The sequence below is a fragment of the Artemia franciscana genome, chromosome 18 (genome assembly GCF_032884065.1).
Source record: "Artemia franciscana chromosome 18, ASM3288406v1, whole genome shotgun sequence".
NCBI lineage: Eukaryota > Metazoa > Arthropoda > Branchiopoda > Anostraca > Artemiidae > Artemia > Artemia franciscana.
In genome coordinates this window covers 11,344,764-11,367,554 of record NC_088880.1, presented here as the reverse complement: position 1 = coordinate 11,367,554, position 22,791 = coordinate 11,344,764, and the positions used below count along the sequence as shown (strand labels likewise).

At 34.1% G+C, this 22,791-nt stretch overlaps 2 protein-coding genes across 2 annotated transcripts in view; one reads left to right on the top strand and one right to left on the bottom strand.

Annotated features, from left to right (window-relative positions):
- The window catches only part of LOC136038380 (sodium-dependent phosphate transport protein 2B-like), a 92,666-nt gene that overhangs the window by 41,836 nt on the left and 28,039 nt on the right, over positions 1-22,791 (top strand). The window lies entirely within an intron of this gene.
- The window catches only part of LOC136038603 (sodium-dependent phosphate transport protein 2B-like), a gene marked incomplete in the record, with an annotated part of 45,027 nt that continues 24,595 nt past the window's right edge, over positions 2,360-22,791 (bottom strand). Inside the window, 4 exon segments of the mRNA XM_065721813.1 lie at positions 2,360-2,560; positions 3,597-3,788; positions 7,111-7,242; positions 13,882-14,022. Coding sequence (XP_065577885.1) covers positions 2,397-2,560; positions 3,597-3,788; positions 7,111-7,242; positions 13,882-14,022 — 629 coding nt within the window.

Genomic DNA, 22,791 nt, shown 5'->3' with positions numbered 1-22,791 from the left:
TGAAACTGAGGTAAATAATAACTCGGAAGCGTTTCAGCAGGACTACCAGAACAAGGCGAGTTAAGTGAAAACCTTGACAAACTATTACACTGATAATACATGCTGTAGGTCATGAAACATAAGATTCTAAGAGACTCGAGTCACAATTTTTGTGACCGGGTATCCGACAAAATTAGCCCAGCCACCTGAGGCCAACAGAAATCCCCATAATCATCCTCCAAACAATAATATTTAAGGATTTACTCTTGTCCTAATTTCCATCAAGTTTCTTTAACCCTATTCGGGAGTGACCTAATTTTGTATGGTCCCAGATCAATGGCAAACGGTACAATCTTTGGCAATATGTCATCATTAGTCCTTTAATCATGGAAGAAGTAAGATAGGAACTTAAAAGTAAGATAGGACCATATTTTTTGTACAGTTATTGTTTTGTAAACGATCAGTAACAAATACTAGTCTTAGAAACAAATTCCTCTGGGAAAAAATTAATAAATCTTCCTCAGCCTTTCAAAGCTTCCACATTTCAGGGACATTTTGCCTTTACTGTGATTCCTAATATTCTAATCGTATTCAAATCCTTATCTAATCTTAGTTCAAAGACGTATCTTATTATTTTTACGAACTTTTTTTCAACTGGGAAAAACAACCTGTGCCTTTGATACTCTACTTGTTATTACATTCACCTTCTTTAAAAATAATACTATTGAGGCAAATGAAGCCTGATATTATATTTGGTTGATATTCTCGTTAAGTAATATATTCACCCAACTCGGTAATTTTTTTTTACCTAAGCTACTAATCACTTTAATGTGTATACCTGGTATAACATACAACGATAGAACCTTTACTACAAGTTTTGTATCAGCTGAATCAAATGTTTGGTCAAAATCTATAAAAATGACAAACTTAAAGAGGTTTGATGATTCAGAAACTTCTAAATTATTAATCAAAGGTTGAACGTTTGGTCGACGCTTATTTTCCCAAAATCACACTGTTCCTCTCTTAAAACTTTTTCTAAAGCATCTACTAGTCTAATAAGCATAATTATATTAAGTAATATGCTTCCAGGAGAAACCAAGCTAATAGCTCTGTAATTATCATATTCACTCTATTTACCTTTCTTATAAAGGAGTCTAACTTAACTTTTTCTTAAATCATTAGGTTCTCTCTTATTTAAAAAAACATATTTAATAGTCTTCATGAGTCTAAATTATCTCTAATTTTGCAACTACCGTATTTCAAAAAGTCGTTTGCCACATTAGCAGCACCGAAGGGCTTATTGTTATTCGATTCTTTTAGTACTGTTTTTAATTCCTCACAAAATAAGACTTCCTTCACTTTCAAACTATTGAAATTTATTTCAGTCTTTTTTGTATCAATTCCTACAGCTTTATCACTATTTATTACATTCTTAAAATGTTCTGCTCATCTCTTTTTAATACCTTCTGCTGAACACTCTCTTTAAAATTTACTGTCAAACATCTGATGAAGACATTTTCTGCTATTCTTCGCTATTCAAAATAAATTTTCTTTCTCTTTTAAATTATGTAAATTTTAGTTTTTTTGTTTGTTTTTTTTTTTCATCAATTCTCACAACCTTCATTATTTAGTATGTTCTTAAAATGTTCTGCCCATATCTCTTTGAAACTTTCTGCTAAACACTCTCTAAATATATGTCGGACACATTTTCCACTATTCTTCATGAAAATATTAAAAACAAAACACAGTGGGGAGTATGAGATAAACTTATCTGAGCTTTAAACTACCAGGCTTTAAACTTGAGTGTATAAATAGGATTCACATTGAAATTGTGTAGTAGCCCTGAAGGCTACTTGGAAAATTCTGAAGTCATATCGGGTATACTGTGGAAAATCCTCCTTCAATTCCTTTAATCTATAATGTTATTGCTATTTTTTTCTAACAGATACCAATTTAATTCATTTTTGTGTTTTCAGCTTCAAAATATTTGTTGAAGTCCACGGATTTCTAGTATTTTTAATTAAGACCGTAAGTATAAATCTATTGGACCAGTGAAAAACATATATCTTCAACTGTATTCAAGTGTGTGCAGTTGAAGATGTTCTCCTGAACAATTCGAAAAGCGCAGATAGAAGGGTTTGAAGTTCCTGTTGCAGTGTACTATTTCGCTACTGCTACTAATAAGCGTGTATGTGGCTTCTTAAATAAAAATAAACTTCATCTATAACAGGATTGTGGCCAGGGGGAGGGGTATCTGGCTTGACCCCCCCCCCCCCCCCGCATAATTTTGTCCGAATCACACATAAGTAGCGAAAATACTTGGAACACATGTCGCCGGGAAGACTTGTTTGTACCCACCACCCCCGAAGAAAGTCCTGGATATGACTTTGCCCTCAAAAACTTGGTTCAGTTGAATATTAACTGAATTCTGAATTCTGTGACATTACCTGAACTATTAAATCTGTGAGAGGATCCGTAATTACTCCAATTGTTTCTATATTCCCTCCACTTGCAGAATCTCCTATGCCACTAACAATTGCTGAAGTTACTGCTTCTAAATAACCAATGCCAAATGCACTCCCTGAAATAGCAAACTGTAAATAAATATAATAGGAAATAACTTCCTAAAACAATTATAAAACAATGAGGTGGAAGACGCTAGTTTTCAGGAACACTTTTGTCTGTTTTAAAAATCATCAAGTTCAATTGAATTAAATAATACTGACGTGAATCAAATTGCCTCCTTCCTGTTTGTCCTTCACGGACTCAAGCACGGTCCTTCCTTCCATTGTAATTTTGCTTTGTCATCTAGCAGCAGATTTCGTTGTGCAAGGTTTTCCTTTGCAATCTATTTCTTGTTCCATGCCTTTTTTCTTTAGCTCTTCACATAGTTTGTAATCTTATGTAATTTGGCATGCATCGTAGATACTAAATTAATAAGATTACTCTGGGGGGATGTAATTAATGCTCTTGAAATGTATACTAATATGACGTACTTGAATATTTTTTCCAAAATTAGGGCGAATCTTCTCAAACTCGTAACCTATCTAAATTATTTTTTTAGACCACAAATTCCTAGTATGCCAATTTTCAAAAAAAAATATATATTTGATGCCGTTTTCAAGAAAAAATACATATATGCATGCATAAATAAATACACAGTTGCTTGTTTAAAGAGAGTAGGCATTACAGAAGAAAGGAAAACCATAGAGATAGACAAACGAATAAATACCATAATTTTTACTATTTATTCTATTTTTCTACTGTAAATTAGAACGAATCCAGAACAGCTTGTTATCGATTTAAAGACAGAATCCGACTGCGAATTTTCACTATTTGTTCTATTTTTCCACTATAAATTAGAACGAATCCAGAACAGCTTGACATCGATTTAAAGACAGAATCCGACTGCGAATTGTTTTGCTGAATCTGGTCTCTATTTGTTTTTCTCTAGATCAAAAATGAAAAAAAAGTATTTCGTACCAAAAAGAATACGATGAAACGGGTCAAACCAATTAAAAGAGTGTAATTTAATTAAGGGAATGAAGTGTAAACTTCAAACAAATGCAACATAACGTCTTTTGAATTACCATAGTTGACCTACGGTACAAACTTACTTGATAATACCTCAATAGCTAACAGGACGATCACTGTAAGCCAGTTGAACATATCATGGATTGTAGCGCCAGCAAATGCTCTACGAAATTCATTTTTGTTCCCAATTTGAGTCATAGCCACGATGGTATTTGTCACAGAAGTGCCAACGTTGCAACCCATTATAATTGGAATAGCCTCACGTACAGGAATGACTGAAATGCGATTAAATATATTTAAAAAGTGATTTTAAATGAAACAAGCGCCTGAAATAAGGTAACTTTTTTTGCCCGAGAAGTGGATTAAGATCTAAACAATGCAAAATTTAGAATTAAAGTTTGGATCAATTTATAAGTCTAATTGACATAAAAGAAAATTTGTGCGATTAAAATTTATGCCAACTCTAAATGTGAGGAGCCCTACCCCTCAAGCCCTACACTTTGAATTACAAATTTAACTTTTGCACAGCAATTGTTTGAAAAAGAGTTCATTTAAGTGCCCAAAAAAGTAGCTTTTTTTTCGGCACCAATTTCAGCAGCAGTGGTCAAAAGATAGCGGCATAAAAAAAAACGTAACATGCAGGGGATTTTCAAAACTTAACACCTTGGACACCGTTAGTTAACTATAGGTTATCAATGGTTGCATGATTGATCGCAACTTACAATTTATTTCTATTGTTATTACTACTAAGTTTTTATTTTATTGTTACAATTTTAGTATTTTCAAATTTTGCATTAAAAAAATTACTTAAATTTTAAATTCATGCATTGTTGAAATTTAGAAGTTATCTATTATTACTTAGTTCTTTTGACTTTCCAGTTGAAAAAAGGAAGCAATTGAAGATTTTTTGGGTGAAATTCGAGGCTTTAATGTAAATCGGTTCCAAAAATTAGTTTTTTGACTTTCCGGCTGACAAAAGTAGGCAATTAAGGTTTTTTTTTCTTTATATAGCAATTAAGGTTTTTTTTTATTTATTTTCTTTATATATGATCACGGTGAAATTCGACGCTTCATTGTAAATTGGTGCCAAAAACTAGAAAGTTTTTGAAGCTCAAATTGGTACCTTTTTCAGTATACCGTATTCGGTAAATCGGCACCAAAAAACCTCCGTGTGTCCAACCTGCCTGTGTTTACTCTGTTGATAAGAACTACTATCTGAAAATATAATTAAAATAACGTGTACAAACACACTAAATAGCACAGTCCGTATATTAGCCTTACTGTCTAAAAAAGTCCGTATCTTGTCTTATGACAGCTGCATTATCACCTCGTTCCATTCAGCCTCGACGTTATCATTTGGTTCCACTTCTTGTTACTTTTGCACTTACACCACTTGTGGTCCATTTTCGACTTGATATTCTGGCAGTTCGAATCCACGCGACTTGCAGTTTGGCTATTGTCTTGCTCGTTATGCTGCCACAACATTTGTTCGCAAATCGCATGCTTCTAGGAGATCAGCATAAGCCAGTGGGAGATCAGCATGAAGACAAACATTTCTGTATCAACCCCGTTGGCGTATTTCGAAGATTTGGCAAAGAGTGGGATAGCTGCTGCCTCCGGTTTGCTGAAGAGTTGGCACGAGATCACTAGAAATGGGAGTCAACCATACGTCGTCTTCTAGATGCCGGGTGAGGCGTCCTCGTCTGGTCCCAAGACAAGTACAAGTAAGTATCCTTCTAGGAGGCTGATTGCGGACACCTTTGCGTCTTCAATGTCAGGAATATATTTTCTGAACTCTTCACGTCATATTGCTTTAACTTATTCTTTAACAAGCCCTTATAGTCATCACAAGCATTACTGTCCATAGATTAACTCTCGCTACAAAACTTTCTAAATGTAATATTGTGTCTCTTTTTAAATTTCTCGAGCCAGCCTTGCCTTAAAATTACCACGTCCTAGATATTTTGCGAAGTGTTTAGCCTTTTTTCTTATAATTAAGCCCCCAAGAAGAGTTTTTTTTTAACCCTACATAGTCTGAATCGCTTAGCCTCACACAATTTGACATCAAGAAACTCAGCAGATCTCTACCTGCTACATTCAGTGCTACCTACATTAGCTCGCTTTTCAATCTCTGTCTGGATTTTGAAAAGACTTTAAACCGTACTACCCGGGATGGTGCACACCATCCCGGTAGGAACGTATTGCATCATTTGCGTTCCTTCATGCACCATATTAATTAAACCTAGCTTCTCACCTACCACCATGTTTTTAATTGTCTCTTTGCACCCATTTTTACTCGAATACTGATGCTGTCGGTGTAAACAACACACCATCTGCAGTAAAGTACAGTAATAAACACTGTGGCAACACTGACAGACGCTTCAGTAGATGTGATTCAAAAACACATTCCAACGTGCTCACTGCGGTTTCGCCTTACAAAGTCCGCTGGAAAAGCTTGGAGATTACTCGTATCTCTAAAGAAAGCTTAGAACTTTGACTGATGGAGGTGAAGTAGATATTAATATCAACTTACCTACTGAATTTTCAGTTATAAAGGTAATTTCCAGGTCACTTTGACTTACAGAGGTAAAGTACAACCGTAAAATTTTTTCAAGCTATGCATGGTTTTTGTTTGACTTGAAACTATTTTCCATAGGCGATTGAAAATAATTCAATATGATGAGAATTTCAAGCTATCGAGAGTCAGTTGTACAGGAGGAGCTGTAAAAATGTTCTTGAGGTGAGGGAGTAGAAAATTGTAAAAGAGGCTTTTCCAGAATCACTCTTGATCGTTTCGTAACTCAAAATTAAATTGGCGTTACTCTATATTATTATTGGAAGAAGGATATCTCACCCCAAAATAATTAAATACATGAGGGGCTTCAAAATTCTCCAGAGGTGATGTAATTGAAAAAAGGGGTTGTTGCCTGAATACTGTTATTCCTATCCAAATGTTGCAAAATGTGCCCCTTTTTGTGTACTTTTTCAATGGAGAGGAGTGAAGCTTCCTTACTATATGATTACTCTCGCCTTAGATTTGTTCATTTGTTGTAATTCAAGTCTGTTTTTATGTCCTATCAGAGGTATGTAGTGAAACTCGATGTAGGGAAGAAGGGACTAGTACCAAAGACTTGGATTAAGGAGAGGGCCTATTGAATCTTTTCTTATTTATTTCAGTTATACTTATATCTTTCACTTATGATGATTTGACTATTCGCTTCACCTATTCGCTATTCATCTATTCGCTATTTATCTATTTCAATTATTTGTTTTGCTACATTCAAGTCTCTAGGTTGACAAAAAAAAAAAAAATAATTTACACAAACACACATAGTAAAGTTATGAACCTGTAAGTGTCTTTTTAAAAAAAATCAAAACAGAAAACTAGTAATTAGAACATTAAATCTTTTTGTAATATTTAAGATAAATGTTCCAACACGAAACGCCTCTTTGGGAGGGAAGCTTAAGCCCTTTAGACCCCTTGAATACACCCGTAGATGCAGCATCATACTTCAGTTGTGTGGAAAATTTCTAAGATTTCTGTTTTAACAGTGGAGGGGGGATGCACTAAGGAAGAAAAACAGCAGAAAGACTTACTGTTAGCAGCAATCATTGCCACCACTATCGAAGATGACGTAGAAGACGATTGAACAAGGACAGTAGTCAGAATTCCTATCATTACACCAACAACTGGATTTGCTAGAAGCGAATCGTTTGAAAAAACATCACCTGAAAGGTTTATTTATTTCTGTAAAAGGTAATTTACATTGTATTGGTAGGCTACTATTTTATATTATCTTACCAGAAATTCCGTTGTTATTTATCTATAGTCATCGGTACATTTTTAGGAGGGGCTGTATTTTTAGGAAGGGCACATAATAGACAAGTGGCTATTATGTGATTCACTGCTTATATCCAATTTAAGACAATAGAATATGAAATGAAGATAGTTGTAAAGTATTAATTTTCAAAACCTATAGCATGTGTACTTTTGCAATAATTAACTAATGTGAATAAGGTAGAATTTGAGTAAAACTGTTTTGGTTTAAAATAATGACATGTTTATAGGGGTCTAATGGCCGAACGAAATTTCAAACCTATTTAGGTGATTTAAAATTCATTTATATTTTTATAGTAAATAAATTTATTTATCTTAAATTTTTATATTTGTACTAGCTTACCCCTGCCATGTGTTGCTGTGGCACTGCGCGTACCAGCAACATGTGGAGTGTCAACTACCCCCCTGAGCAGCCTAACCCCCCACCCCCCAAAATCTCTCTAAACCTACTTCTCTGAACCCAGCAACACGTATGCAATGTGCTAAGTTTTAACTGCGTATGTTTTTTTTTCTTTTTTTTTTAGTTTTTCTGGTGTTTTTTTTTTTTTAGTTTTTTTCTGTTTTCTTTTTTTTAGTTTCTTTTTAGTTTGATTGCTAGCTGACCCCTACCTGTTGTGTCAGCTAGTCAGTCGGAACGCGTTGCTGTAGCACGCAGTGCCACAGCAACGCGTGGTGCCCCGGCAACACGCGGGGTGTCAGTCTTTTTTTTCGCGCCCCAGCAACAGGTTGTAACACCCCTGCCACGCGTTGATATAGGGCCGTGCGCCCCAGCAACACGTATGCAAGCTGCTAATTTTTAACTGCTTAAAACTTGCGGATATACAACATTCTTTGGCGTTCCATTGTCTGTCCATATAAATCGATTGCCTGGTGTCGCGTTGCTCTGGTGATTCCTCGACACGCCTTCGTAGTTTCATCAGTTTTTGTTTAATTTTTGTTTTTCCAACACATTGATTTTTTTAGTTTTTCTATTTTTGTTTTTTTTTTTTTTTTTTTTTTTTTTTTTAGTTTGTTTTAGTTTTTCTAGTGTTTTCTTTTTTTTGGTATCTTTTGTGACAGTAATTTTTTTTTTTTTGTATTTCTTTGGGTTTTTTTTATTTTTTTCTGGTGTTTTTTTTTGTTTTTTTAATTTTTTTTTATTTTTTTATTTTTTTTTTGTTTTTTTATTTTCTTTAGTTTTTTAGTTTGTTTTTTTAGTTTTTTTTTTTTAGTTTTTCTTTTTTTTCCTTTTTGTGTTTCTGTTTTTTTTTTTTTTGCTCTCATTTTAGGCAATATAACGGTTCTATGTCCATGTTGATTATGTCCATTGTTGAAAAAGCCGAGACAGATTGTCAGATTGAGTGAGAGGCAAATCTGGCATAAGCCCTTATTAGGATTAAATTAAAAAAACTGAAAGTAATTCAGTTTTTAACTGAAAGTAAGGAGCGATATTAAAACTTTAAAGTGATTTTTAAAACGATATTAAAGCGGGACGTTGAGAAGGAAACAGCCCCTTTCATACACGGAGTAATTTTTGTTCATTGTAAGTTTTAATGTCGCTCCTTACTTTCAGTTTAAAAAAACTAGTTTTTTTGTTTATTTCTGAACGTTTTTGAATTAATGCATGTTTGATTTTGGCTCTCCGCACATAAATTATTAAATGAAATTTGCATATTAATTCTTTTTTTGGCTAAATGGCTTTCTCTTAGTTTTGATCAGACAATTTTGAGAAAAAAGGGGTGGGGGAGGAGGCCTGGTTGCCCTCCAATTTTTGGTTATTTGAAAAGGCAACTAGAACGTCTAATTTTTAACGAACGTTTATATCAGTAAAAAATATACGTCACTTAAGAATTATATTACTTAACGAACTTTTATAGTCTTATATTTTCATTATGTATATGAGGGGGTTTGTCCCCTCGTTAATATCTCACTATTTACCCTAAAGCTTAAATTTTGTCCCAACTCTTTAAAAATGACCCCTGAATCAGAAAGGCCATAAAATAAATAGTTCAAATTACTAAAAATACTTTAGCGTAGAGAGCGAGGTATTTAGGAGGAAATGAAACCCTCATATGCGCAATAATTTTTACGTTTTGAGTTTACATGCTGCTCCTTACTTTCAGTTGAAAAAAAGTTTTCATATTTATTTTTTCATTGTTTTTTTTTAATAATGCAAGAAAACCCTACGCCCCTTCATTGAATTTGTCCTCCCCCATGACATATTCCTCCAAGGAAAGATCCTCCCATTTAGCCCCTTCCCCTCAACCCCCCTCAAAACAAAACAATCCCCCTGAAAAACGTCTGTACTCTTCCCAATAACCATTACTATGTAAAAACTGGTCAAATTTTATAAATTGCATCCCCTCCCGCGGGGACTGTGGGGGAGTAAGTCATCCCAAAGAAATAGTTATTATGGTTTTCGACTATGCTGAACAAAATGGTTATCTTAAAATTTTGATCCGTTGAATTTGGGGGGAAAATGAGCGTTGGAGGGGGCCTAGTTACCCTCCAATGTTTTGGTCACTGAAAAAGGACACTAGAACTTTTCATATCCGTTAGAATGAGCCCTCTTGCGACATTCTAGGACCACTCGGTCGATACGGTGAGCCCCTGAAAAAAAGCAAAAAAAAAACAAATAAACCCCCTACCCGTGATCGGTCTTCTGGCAAAAAATACGAAGTTCCACATTTTTCTAGATAGGAGCTTGAAATTTTTACGCTAGGGTTCTCTGATACGTTGAATTTGATGGTGTGATTCTCGTTAAGATTCTATGACTTTTAGGGGGTGTTTCCCTATTTTCCGAAGTAAGGCAAATTTTCTCAGGTTCATAAGTTTTGACAACAAATACTAAATTTGATGAAACCAATATATTTAAAATCAGCATAAAAATTCGATACCTCCATCAAGTCGTCCTCGGTGCTAAAAAAGCAATAAAATCTAAACTTTTGAAATGAATTGAAAAGAGGAGAAAATATACTCCTTTTTTATTGCATCCTTTCCTTTCTTGGTTTCATAGGTCATACATAGCTATTGTGGTCTTAGAATGTATTTACGTCAAGCTTTTGGGAAGAATCATTACCATATCAGTAATAATAAGAACTATGTAAATAAGTTTTTATTATAGTTTCAAAAACAAAAGTGAATTCTGACCGTCTTAATCTTATCGACAGGCAAGTACGCAGAAATTTTTTTTCGGGGAGGTGGGGCAAAACCTTCGAAACAGCAGATATAAAGTGGCACTTTTTTAATGCAAAATACACGTAAATCGGAAAATACAAATTAGCTTTAATCTGTAGTACTGTAGCGGATGGTGGGGGGGGGGAGAAGACTGAAGCCTCAGAAGTACGTTTTAGGCTCAGGTTATGTTCATAGCGATTTAGAACCAGTGATTAATCTAAATTTTAGGGTTAACAGTGCAATATGGATGCTGTGGGGGGTAGTTCTTTTATTGCAAAAACGTAAGATTTTAATGAAAAATGATAGTTTCCAAAATTGATCAATTAAAAGCTGTACTTTCTCCTGAAAGGGGGGGGGGGAGATAAAAGCCCTAATATCAAGGATAATTCTATTTTACTGTGGAAAGCAAACTCTCTTTACGAAGAAAATAACAGCACAATTGCTAATTACTTCAAAGAGAGTAAAATGTTAGACAGAAAATGGGTTTATAATTGGGCAGTGACTTGACCGGATAATGGCATGCTGTAAAATCCCCCAAAAAAGGCTTTACACATGCATCTAGATTATTAATTAATGTCCTACTTTTCCCAGAAATCCCAAGAAACCAAGGGGAAATTAAACATTTCACAAAGTTTCAGGGGGCGAAGCCCCCCCCCCCCCCCTGCGTACGTGCCAGCCTCTTGAATATATCCAAGCAGTTGGGTGGTAAATATAAATTAAAGTTTACGTTAAAAATTTAATGAGATGGATGTGCCGGTTTTTATTGCATAACAAATCAAATCTTGGTGTAATGTTTGAAACTGCTGGACGTAAGACCTCTTCAACATTTTATCGCCGAAAGATATTGGGATTTAATGTGTGTTAAAGCTGAGAAAGTAACTACACATAAATATGTGGTGTTGAATGGCTGAAGTACATTTAACGCCATATCGATGATTGTGGGAAATTCAGTTCAAGTTTTGATCCAGAAGTCAGTCAAGGCCTTTTTTTAAATTGTAGTTTTAAATTTGTGACACACGAAAGCTCAGCAGATTCCTCTTGAGCTTTAAGTTGCAGATGATCAATCTCACTTAAGCCAATCCAAAACTGCTTTTGAATCCAAACTATTTTTTGTAAATCAATATTTAACATAAAATATGTCCGGAACTGTATTTCTAGCACTTTTAAGTGATCTGCAATAGTTTTGGCAATAAAAGTTTTATGATGAATTTTCTCAAATATAAAATTGTCGACACTGGAAAATATTTCGAACGAATTTTTTTCGACCCTACTTTTCCAAATGCTGATCTTTTTAATAAAACTTCAATTTTATCGCTTTGAAGTAAATATATCGCAATTTTTTCCTTGAAGAGACAAGTTAAGATCGTTTAACTTTGCAAAAATATCTGACAAATAACACAGCTTGGACAGCTTAGACAAGTCATTTTGAAAAAAAAAACCTGCAAATTCACATTTTCGTTCAGTTAAAAATATTTGGATCTCGTCCTTTAATAACAATAATCTTTTAAAACTTTGACCTCTTGACAACCATCTTACTTCTGCATGTAATAACAAAGTTGTGTAGTTGGAATCCGTATCCTTACAGAGATTTGAAAATAAGTGACTGTTAAGGGCTCTTCATAAAATTTATTACTTTAACAGCATCCTGAAGCACATCGCTCAATTCTGGTGCGATCAATCAATTAAGAAGCACCCGAAGGATTTTTACATGCCGGGACTTCATTCACAATCATACAATCGCTAAATAAAAAATGCCACGAAATGTTTATATAGTTTCTTCGAAATAACACTTATAAATTTTGTTGATAATATTTATCAGGATTATTTCGGTTTTAAGAGATTTACAAAAATAAATCTACGTTTTTTATAAATTTCTATAACATCTTCTGATTCATAGTACATTTGTACAAGATATTATAATGATCGGAATAGAAATGCTGGTATAAACAGTCTTTCCGAACCAGAAGATTTTATGATATATTTATCTACGATGATTGTTATTTTTCTTTATAACAATAATTTTACAAGTCAAAAAACATTTTTTGTTAAATTGTATTTTTATTACTCACGATCCCATAATTTTGCTACGCGACCCAAAATTGGGTTGCGACCCATAGATTAAGAAGCCCTGACATAAATAATAAATATAATAAGAATATAAATAAGCTGAAAGAACGTGATGAAAGATATATATATATTTTCTTTTTTAATGTACAGTCCCAAATTAACTAATATGGTCTGTTTCAGTAGTTATATACAAAGATTAAGCATAGCATTTGTACATTTTATTAGAAACTAGTTAGAAGGGATGAGAAATTCTTAGGGCTCACACCAAAAAAAGTAGAGACACTCTGGGAGGGTATACTCCTCTTGATAGTGCTGGCAAGTTGTTGCATGGTAATTCTAATGAATATTGTGCGGTTAAACTAAAGAGCATATGCAACTTTTCCTATTTTCTATTCTGGTGATGTTTCTAAAGTCTTGACTTAAAGTAGGAAAAGAATTTTAGCAAGACTGGTTTTCCTTATCCATGAGTTGAAGATGACTACATATTTACGACAATCCTAGTCCTGATTTCGTGCAAAAACATGTTTATCCCTGATTGGATTAAAATGTAAAAAACAAGTTTTTTTTAGCTGAAAGTAAGGAGCGACATTAAAACTTAAAACGAACAGAAATTACTTCGTATATGAAAGGGGCTGCTTCCTCATCAATGTCTCACTCTTTACGATAAAGTTTGACTCTTTCTCTCGAATCTATTTTTTAAAACACTAAAAAGAGGGGTATTTCCCCCTATTTTCTAAAATAAGGCAAATTCCCTCAGGTTCGTAACTTTTGATGGGTAAGACTGAACTTGATTAAACTTATATATTTAAAATCAGCATTAAAATGCAATTCTTTTGATGTAGCTATTGGTGTCAAAATTCCATTTTTTAGAGTTTTGGTTACTAGTGAGCCGGGTCGCTCCTTACTGCAGTTCGCTACCACGAACTGTTTGATACGAAGACGAGTTCAGTGTCTGCTCATAACACACTCGGTGCAAAAGAACCGGCTTCACTGATTTTTTGTCACCTCTGTCAGCGCACCAACGATTCGTCTCTCGCAACTATAGTCTGACGTCACCTTCATGCACCCACTTTGCTCGCTACGGCTAGCAACTAGGGTATCATGCCCTTGCACGTTCGTTGTGATGACTTCCCATTTTTTTTTTAGTTTACACATTTTCCTATCCCATATTTATTTCATCGTCAAATCTTTAGTTAGCCATTTAGTTCTTTCTATTGAATTTGCTGCTAAGATTATTGAAACTAGGAACATAAGAAATTAATACGCAAGAACTATGGAACCTAATTTTGAAGCCTATTGTGACCTACCAGTTGCTCTTCCCCCAAGGAGCTGGAATGCAGTTGAAAGTAGATCCAAAGATACAACAAAAATGTACAGGTTCGCTAAGAGTCCAATGGTTTTCAGTATTCCTATGACTACTCGCTTGACTTTATCCTTGGTTGAAAGCTCTAAAAATAAAATTATGTTGAGCAGAAAATATTGTTAAAACCTCTTGACAGGTGATTTGACTAACTACTGATGACTAACTATGAGTAACTTTCTTAACACTGATTTGACTGACTGATGTGACAATTCGTTTGATAACTGATTTGACTAACTGACTAAATATGCCTTCTGTGAAAATAAATGTTTTTAACTACGTAAAACTTGCGAATATACATCATTCTTCGCTGTCCTGTGCATATAAATAGATTGTCAGGTTTACCGACTCTTGAACATGCAACACATAATTGTCCATGGGAAAAACAATCCGTATTCAGATCTATACCGCATTTTTCTAATGATTACCCTTGAGCTTTGCTGATGGTGATTGCTAATCGAACATTCCCTGTGTCCCCGTCGTCATTTATATATCCCCCCTGTGCCCCTGGCGTCCCTGTTGTAGTTGTCCCTGTGTCCCGGTCCCAGTCTGTAAAAACATTTGTGTTTCCGTTTTTTCTTTTCTTAGTTTTTTTCTTTTTTAGTTTTTTTTAGTTTCTTCTTTTTATTAATTTGTTTTCTTTTTTAGTTTTTTCTTCTTATTTAGTTATTTTTTTAGTTTTTTCTTTTTTCAGTTTTTTGTTTTTTTAGTTTTTTCTTTTTTTAGTTTTTTCTTTTTTTTTGTTTTTTCTTTTTTAGTTTTTCTTTTTTTTAGTTTTGTAGCTTTCGTAGTTTTTTTAGTTTTTTTTTCTTTTTAGTTTTTTACCTTTTTTATTTTTCATCTCTATTTTTTTCGTTTTAGGTTTTTTCTTTTTTTAGTTTTTTTTTCTTTTATAATTTTCGTTTTTTAGTGTTTTTCTTTTATAGTTTTTTTTTCTTATTTTATTCTTTTTTAGTTTTCTCTTTTTTTAGTTTTCCCTTTTTTATTTTTTTTTATTTTTTAGTTTTTTCTTTCATTTTCTTCTTTATTTTTCAGATGTCATATGCAAACCCTCAAACATACAAAAAACAAACATGCTTTAATTTTTTTTTCTTTTTAGTTTTTATTTTTTGGTTTTGTAGCTTTTTTTAGTTTTAGTTTAGCTTTTTTCCTTTTTAGTTTTTACCCTTTTTAATTTTTTTTCTTTTTTGTTTTTTTTTTTTTTTTAGGTTTTTCTTTTTTTAGTTTTTCTTTTTTTAATTTTGTTTTTGTTTTTTGGTTTTTTTCTTTTTTTCTTTTTTTTTCTTTTTTAGTTTTTCTTTTTTTAGTTTATAGCTGGTTTAGTTTTTCAGCTTTTTTTAGTTTTAACCTTTTTTTTTCTTTTTTATTTTTTTTTATATTTAGGTTTTTTCTTTTTTTATTTTTTTTTGTAGTTTTTATTTTTTTATTTTTTTGTCTTTTATTTTTTTTTTAGTTTTTCTCTTTTTTTCTTTTTTGGTTTTTCTTCTTTTTTCTTTTTTAGTTTTTTCTTTCGTTTTCTTCTTTTTTTTAGACGTCATATGCAAACCCTCAAACATACAAAGAAACAAATATGTTTTAATTTTTTTCTTTTTCAGTTTTTCTTTTTTTAGCTTTGTAGCTTTTTTAGTTTTTTTTTAGCTTTTTTTGTTTTTAGTTTTTTACCTTTTTTTAAAAATTTTTTCTTCTTTTGGTTTTTTCTTTTTAGGTTTACATTTTTTTAGTTTTTCTTTTTTTATTTTTTTATTTATTTACAACTTATTTGTATATATATATATATATATATATATATATATATATATATATATATATATATATATATATATATATATATATATCTATATATATAAAAATAAGTTGTCTGTCTGTGGATCAGGTGACGTCATGTTTTTGTGTCGGCTGACGTCATGAAACTAGTTGTCAGGTGGCGTCATGTTTCTGTGTCGGCTGACGTCATGAAATTAGTTGTCGTCATTTTTGCTTTGACGGTTACGTCATTCAAGTTATATAAGACATATGTTCACGTAGAAATCTATTAATGTTTAAGTTTACAATGACTGATGAAGATACTCAAAGAGTCTATGCCAAAAAACTTGCTGCTGATAGAGAAAGTCAGCAAAGAAAGCGTGCCGAGGAACTACCAGAGCAACGCGAAAGCAGACTTGCTGCTAAAAGAGAATGTGCAAAAAGAAGGCGTGCCGAGGAATTACAAGAACAGCAAGAAATCAGGCTTGCTGCTGATAGAGAAAGTAAGAAAAGAAAGCGTGCCGAGGAATCACAAGAACAGCAAGAAATCAGGCTTGCTGCTGATAGAGAAAGTAAGAAAAGAAAGCGTGCCGAGGAATCAGAGCAACCTGAAAGTTATCGCCTGGCATTCAGGTACAACCCAGTCGATGATTATAGCTTGAGTAGATGTGTTCAAATCGGGACAATGTCTAAAATTTGTCCCTATTGCAAGGCCTTGAAATTCAATGGTGAAACAATGGGAATGTGTTGCGCCTCAGGAAAAGTTAAACTTCCTCTATTGGCTGCACCACCAGAGCCATTGAAGACTTTCTTTACTGGAACTACGTCGGAATCTAAGCGTTTTTTGTCAAAAATCAGACAATACAACTCATGTTTCCAAATGACGTCGTTTGGAGCCCAAATCGAAAATCCAGATCAATTTATGTCTACTTTCAAAGTAAAAGGGCAAATTTATCATAAAGCAGGGTCCCTTCTACCATTCTCAGGCGAGAATCATAAATTTTTACAATTGTACTTCATCAGTGATAGAAATTCTGAATTGAATGCACGTTGCGAAATTTCTCCCAACGTTGAAAGGACAATCGTTTCCCAATTGCAACATCTTTTCCACGAAAATAATAATTTAGTGCGTCTGTTCAAAACAGCCATCGATTTGATGCCTACTGATACGCATAAAATTGTTATTTCCGCTGACAAAACGCCTCCTGGCCAACATGTGCGTAGATACAATGCTCCGACTATCGACGAAGTGGCAATCGTTATGGTCGGTGATCAGTTTTTACCTCGAGATATTATTCTTCATAAGCAAAACGCTCAGTTGTTAAGAATTGCTGAAACTCATCGATGCTACGATGCCCTACAATATCCTATCATTTTTTGGGATGGAGCCGACGGCTATCACTTTAATATTAAATTGATGAATCCAGCCACTAACAAAGAAATGAATAAGAAATGCAGTGCAATGCATTATTATTCCTATAGACTAATGATTCGGCAGGATGAAGAAAATTATATTTTAAAATGCCGTGAATTGTTTCACCAATTCGTCGTGGATATGTATGCTAAAATTGAATCAGAACGTTTGCTATATATCCGCCTGAATCAGACCAAGCTCCGCTCTGAACAATACATTCATTTGCGAGATGCAGTTATAAATGACGGTAATACCACAAACGTTGGAAGATTAACAATTTTACCTTCGTCATATGCTGGCAGTCCCCGTCATATGCATGAATATGCTCAAGATGCTATTGCGTATGTTCGTCTCTATGGTCGTCCAGATTTATTTATTACATTTACATGTAATCAATCTTGGGACGAGATACTGCAGCTTTTACTTCAAGGACAATCGGTGGTTCATAGGCATGACATTAGGGCACGTGTCTTCCGGCGAAAGTTGAAATCACTGATAAACTACCTTGTAAAACATGAAGTGTTTGGGTCAGTGCGATGCTGGATGTACTCAGTGGAATGGCAAAAACGAGGTTTGCCACACACACATATACTAATCTGGCTACATAAAAAAATTACTTCGAACGAAATTGATGATGTGATTTCCGCTGAAATACCTGATAAAAATGTCGATAAGGGGTTACATGATATTATTGTAAAAAATATGATACATGGACCTTGCGGTGCACTGAACGAAAATTCACCATGCATGGCCAAAGGAAGGTGCACAAAGCAATATCCTCGACTTTTAGTACCCAAAACAATTACTGGCAATGATGGTTACCCACAATATAGAAGAAGATCTACTGAAGATGGCAGTAAAACAGCAATAATAAAGAAGCGTAACGGTACCACCATCGAAGTAGATAACCAGTGGGTTGTTCCATATTCCCCATTATTATCAAAAACATTTAATGCACACATAAACGTTGAATACTGTAACTCCGTAAAGGCAATCAAATACATATGTAAATACGTCAACAAAGGCAGTGACATGGCAGTTTTTGGCTTGCAGTCCGAAATCAAAGATTTCGATGAAATCGTAGAATATCAGGCTGGAAGATACATAAGCAGTAATGAAGCTGTTTGGCGAATTCTTTCATTTCCGATACATGAACGTAGTCCAGCTGTTGTTCACTTAGCGGTACATTTACAGAATGGTCAACGTGTTTATTTCACGGAAACCAACGTGCAACAAATAGTCCTGAATCCACCGGATACAACAGTAACAGCTTTTTTTTCTCTTTGCAAAAATGATTCTTTTGCAAAAAAACTGCTGTATACTGAAGTGCCTTCGTATTACACGTGGAATACTAAAAATAAAGGATTTGAACGTCGAAAACAGGGTAAGTCAATCGACGGCCAACCTACCATCTTCAAAGATACCACGATAGGAAGACTCTACACCGTTCACCCCAATCAATATGAATGCTTCTTTCTACGCCTGCTTTTGTTGAATGTACCCGGTCCGACATCCTTTGAGTATTTGAGGACTGTAAATGGTACTATACATGACACTTACCGTAGTGCATGCCAAGCTCTGAATTTATTGGAGAATGACCAACACTGGGATAACTGCATCAATGACGCGTGCGAAACGTCAACCCCAAGTCAAATTCGTGCATTGTTTGGCATCATTTTAACAACTTGCTCTCCATCAGCTCCTACAGAGTTATGGGAAAAATATAAGTCAAAAATGTCCGAAGATATACTTCATCGAAAATAGTTAGAGACGTCAGATATTACTTTTGATTTTACATCAGAAATTTATAAGTACACTTTAGTTGTTATAGAAGATTTGTGCGTAAGTATGGCAAACAAACCTCTTCAGGATTTGGGAATGCCTTCACCTAACCGTATCGCTGCTGTTTCGACATGTGTTGAATTGGATCGTGAACAAAGTTACAGTACGAGTGATCTATTGTCGTATGTACAAAATAACATTTCCAAGTTAACGTCGGAACAAAAAGACATTTATGATACGATAATGCATTGTGTCGATAACAACGTTGGAGAAATTTTCTTTTTGGATGCGCCAGGAGGTACTGGTAAAACGTTTGTGATAAAACTGATTCTGGCATCAATTCGATCAAAAAATGATATAGCGTTGGCAATTGCGTCGTCCGGAATAGCCGCAACATTGCTGCCTGGTGGAAGAACTGCTCATTCCGCTTTGAAATTGCCTCTGAACTTGCATTCTACAGAAACTCCCACGTGCAATATTTCCAAATCATCTGGGATGGGTAAAGTATTGCAGCAATGCAAACTTATTATTTGGGATGAGTGCACAATGGCACACAAAAAATCGCTCGAGGCTCTGGATCAATGCTTGAAAGATTTGCGAGGGAACTCAAAACCCTTTGGCAGCACCTTAATATTGCTTGCGGGAGATTTCAGGCAAACATTACCTATAATACCTAGATCAACTCCTGCAGACGAAATGAATGCTTGCCTGAAAAATTCTAATTTATGGGCACACGTAAAAACATTAAAATTAACTAAAAATATGCGTGTCCGATTGCAAAACGATGACTCTGGTCAAACATTTTCAGATCAATTGCTGGCAATGGGAAACGGAAAGCTCCCAGTAGACTCAATTTCAGGACGTATACAACTACCTGCTGATTTCTGTAATTTAGTGACGTCCAAAAATGAATTGATTGAAAAAGTATTTCCGAATATTCTAAAAAATTATAAAAATAATAAATGGCTAAGTGAAAGAGCGATTCTCGCACCCAAAACTGTAGACGTCCATGAAATCAACAATATTGTTTTGACCAAGATTCAAGACCAGGCAGTCCTTTACAAGTCAGTCGACACAGTTTTGGAACCAAATGAAGCGGTTAATTATCCATCTGAATTTTTAAATTCCATAGATCTTTCAGGGTTTCCACCACACGTGCTACAACTAAAAATAGGCGTACCAATAATACTTTTAAGAAATATAAACCCACCAAAGCTTTGCAATGGCACTCGACTTGCCGTAAAAAAAACAATGGAAAACCTAATAGAGGCCACAATCTTGACAGGGCCTTTTGAGGGTGAGGCTGTTCTTATTCCTCGCATTCCCATGATTCCAACGGATCTGCCTTTTCAATTTAAAAGATTGCAATTCCCAATTCGATTAGCATTTGCAATCACCATTAACAAAGCTCAAGGTCAATCATTAGAAAAATGTGTTATTGATCTTAATACTGATTGTTTTTCCCATGGACAATTGTACGTTGCATGTTCGAGGGTCGGTAAACCTGACAATCTATTTATATGCAGCGACAATTGGACAGCGAAGAATGTTGTATATTCGCAAGTTTTACGCAGTTAATTTGTATTTTGGAACCAAATGAAGCGGTTAATTATCCATCTGAATTTTAAAATTCCATAGATCCTTCAGGGTTTCCACCACACGTGCTACAACTAAAAATAGGCGTACCAATAATACTTTTAAGAAATATCAAACCACCAAAGCTTTGCAATGGCACGCGACTTGCCGTAAAAAATACAATGGAAAACCTAATAGAGGCCACAATCTTGACAGGGCCTTATGAGGGTGAGGCTGTTCTTATTCCTCGCATTCCCATGATTCCAACGGATCTGCTTTTTCAATTTAAAAGATTGCAATTCCAATTCGATTAGCATTTGCAACCACCATCAACAAAGCTCAAGGGCAATCACTAGAAAAATGCGGTATAGATCTTAATACAGATTGCTTTACCAATGTACAATTGTATGTTGCATCTTTGAGGGTCGGTAAACCTGACAATCTATTTATACGCACAGACAATGGGACAGCGAAGACTGTTGTATATTCACAAGTTTTACGTAGTTAATTTGTATTGTATCTATCTATCTATCTATCTAATAATATATAAACGAGTTGTGTGCATGCATGTTTGTTTGTTTGTAAAAAGAGCGTTTGCATATGACGTCATTATTAGTACATACGGCTTTGTATATGGACAGACAATGGGAAAGCCAAGAATGTTGTATATTCGCAATTTTTACGTAGTTTGAAACACATATATAAATCTATCTATATTCACAGGTGGGACACAACTACAATGGCGCGTAACTAATATGGCGCGTAACGACTTACGCGTGCGGGGGGGCTTGGGGGGTGCGCGAAGCTCCCCAACAGCTAGTATATATATATATATATATATATATATATATATATATATATATATATATATATATATATATATATATATATATATATATACTAGCTGTTGGGGTGGCGCTTCGCGCCACCCCAACACCTAGTTGGTGGGGGTGCTTCGCGCCCCCCCCAAGCCCCCCCGCGCGCGTAAGTCGTTACGCGCCATAATAGTTACGCGCCATTGGAGTTGCGTCCCTATGTCCCACCTGTGAATATAGATAGATATATATATATATATATATATATATATATATATATATATATATATATATATATATATATATATATATATATATATATATATATGTATATATATATATATATATATATATATATATATATATATATATATATATATGGTTTTAACTACGTAAAACTTGCGAATATACAACATTCTTTGCTGTCCCATTGTCTTTGCATATAAATAGATTGTCAGGTTTACCGACTCTTGAACATGCAACATATAATGGTCCATGGGAAAACAATCTGTATTCAGATCTATACCTCATGATTCTAATGATTGCCCTTGAGCTTTGTTGATGGTGATTGCTAATCGACCATTCCCTGTCCCGGTGTCCCGGTCGTCATTTACATCCCCCTGTTTCCCCCGGTGTCCCCGTTGTAGTTGTGTCCCTGTGTCCCGGTCGTCATTTATATTCCCTGTGTCCCGGTCGTCATTTGTATCCCGGTGTCCCGGTCTGTATATACATTCGTTTTTTAGTTTTGTTTTTCTCCTTTATTTTTTTCCTTTTTTTTTCTTTTTTAGCTCATTTAGATTTTTAGATTTTTTAGTTTTTTTATTAGTTTTTAGTTTTTTTTTCTTTTTAGTTTTTTTGTCCCGGTCGTCATTTATATCCCCCTGTTTCCCCCGGTGTCCCCGTTGTAGTTGTGTCCCTGTGTCCCGGTCGTCATTTATATTCCCTGTGTCCCGGTCGTCATTTGTATCCCGGTGTACCGGTCTGTATATACATTCGTTTTTTAGTTTTGTTTTTCTCCTTTATTTTTTTCCTTTTTTTTTCTTTTTTAGTTTATTTAGATTTTTAGATTTTTTAGTTTTTTTATTAGTTTTTAGTTTTTTTTTCTTTTTAGTTTTTTTGTAGTTTTTACCTTCTTTTTAGTTTTGTTAATTTTTTTTTTACTTATGTCCTGGTCGTCATTTATACTCCCTGTGTCCCGGTGCTTTGTTGATTGCTAATCGAACATTCCTTTTGTCCTGGTCGCTTTCTCTTTGAGTGTCGTCATTTATTTTTTTCTTTTTTAGTAATTTAGTTTTTACCTTTTTTAGTTTTTTTTAGTTTTTTAGATGAAAATTTTTTTTAGTTTTTTCCTTTTTTTCTTTTTAGTTTTTTATTGGTTTTTACCTTTATGTTAGCTTATTTTTCAGTTTTTTCCTTTTTTTTTAGTTTTTTCCTTTTTTTTTAGTTTTTTTTTATTTTTTATTTTTTTTAGTTTTTTACCTTTTTTTAGTTTTTTTAGTTTTTTTAGTTTTTTTTAGTTTTTTAGCTT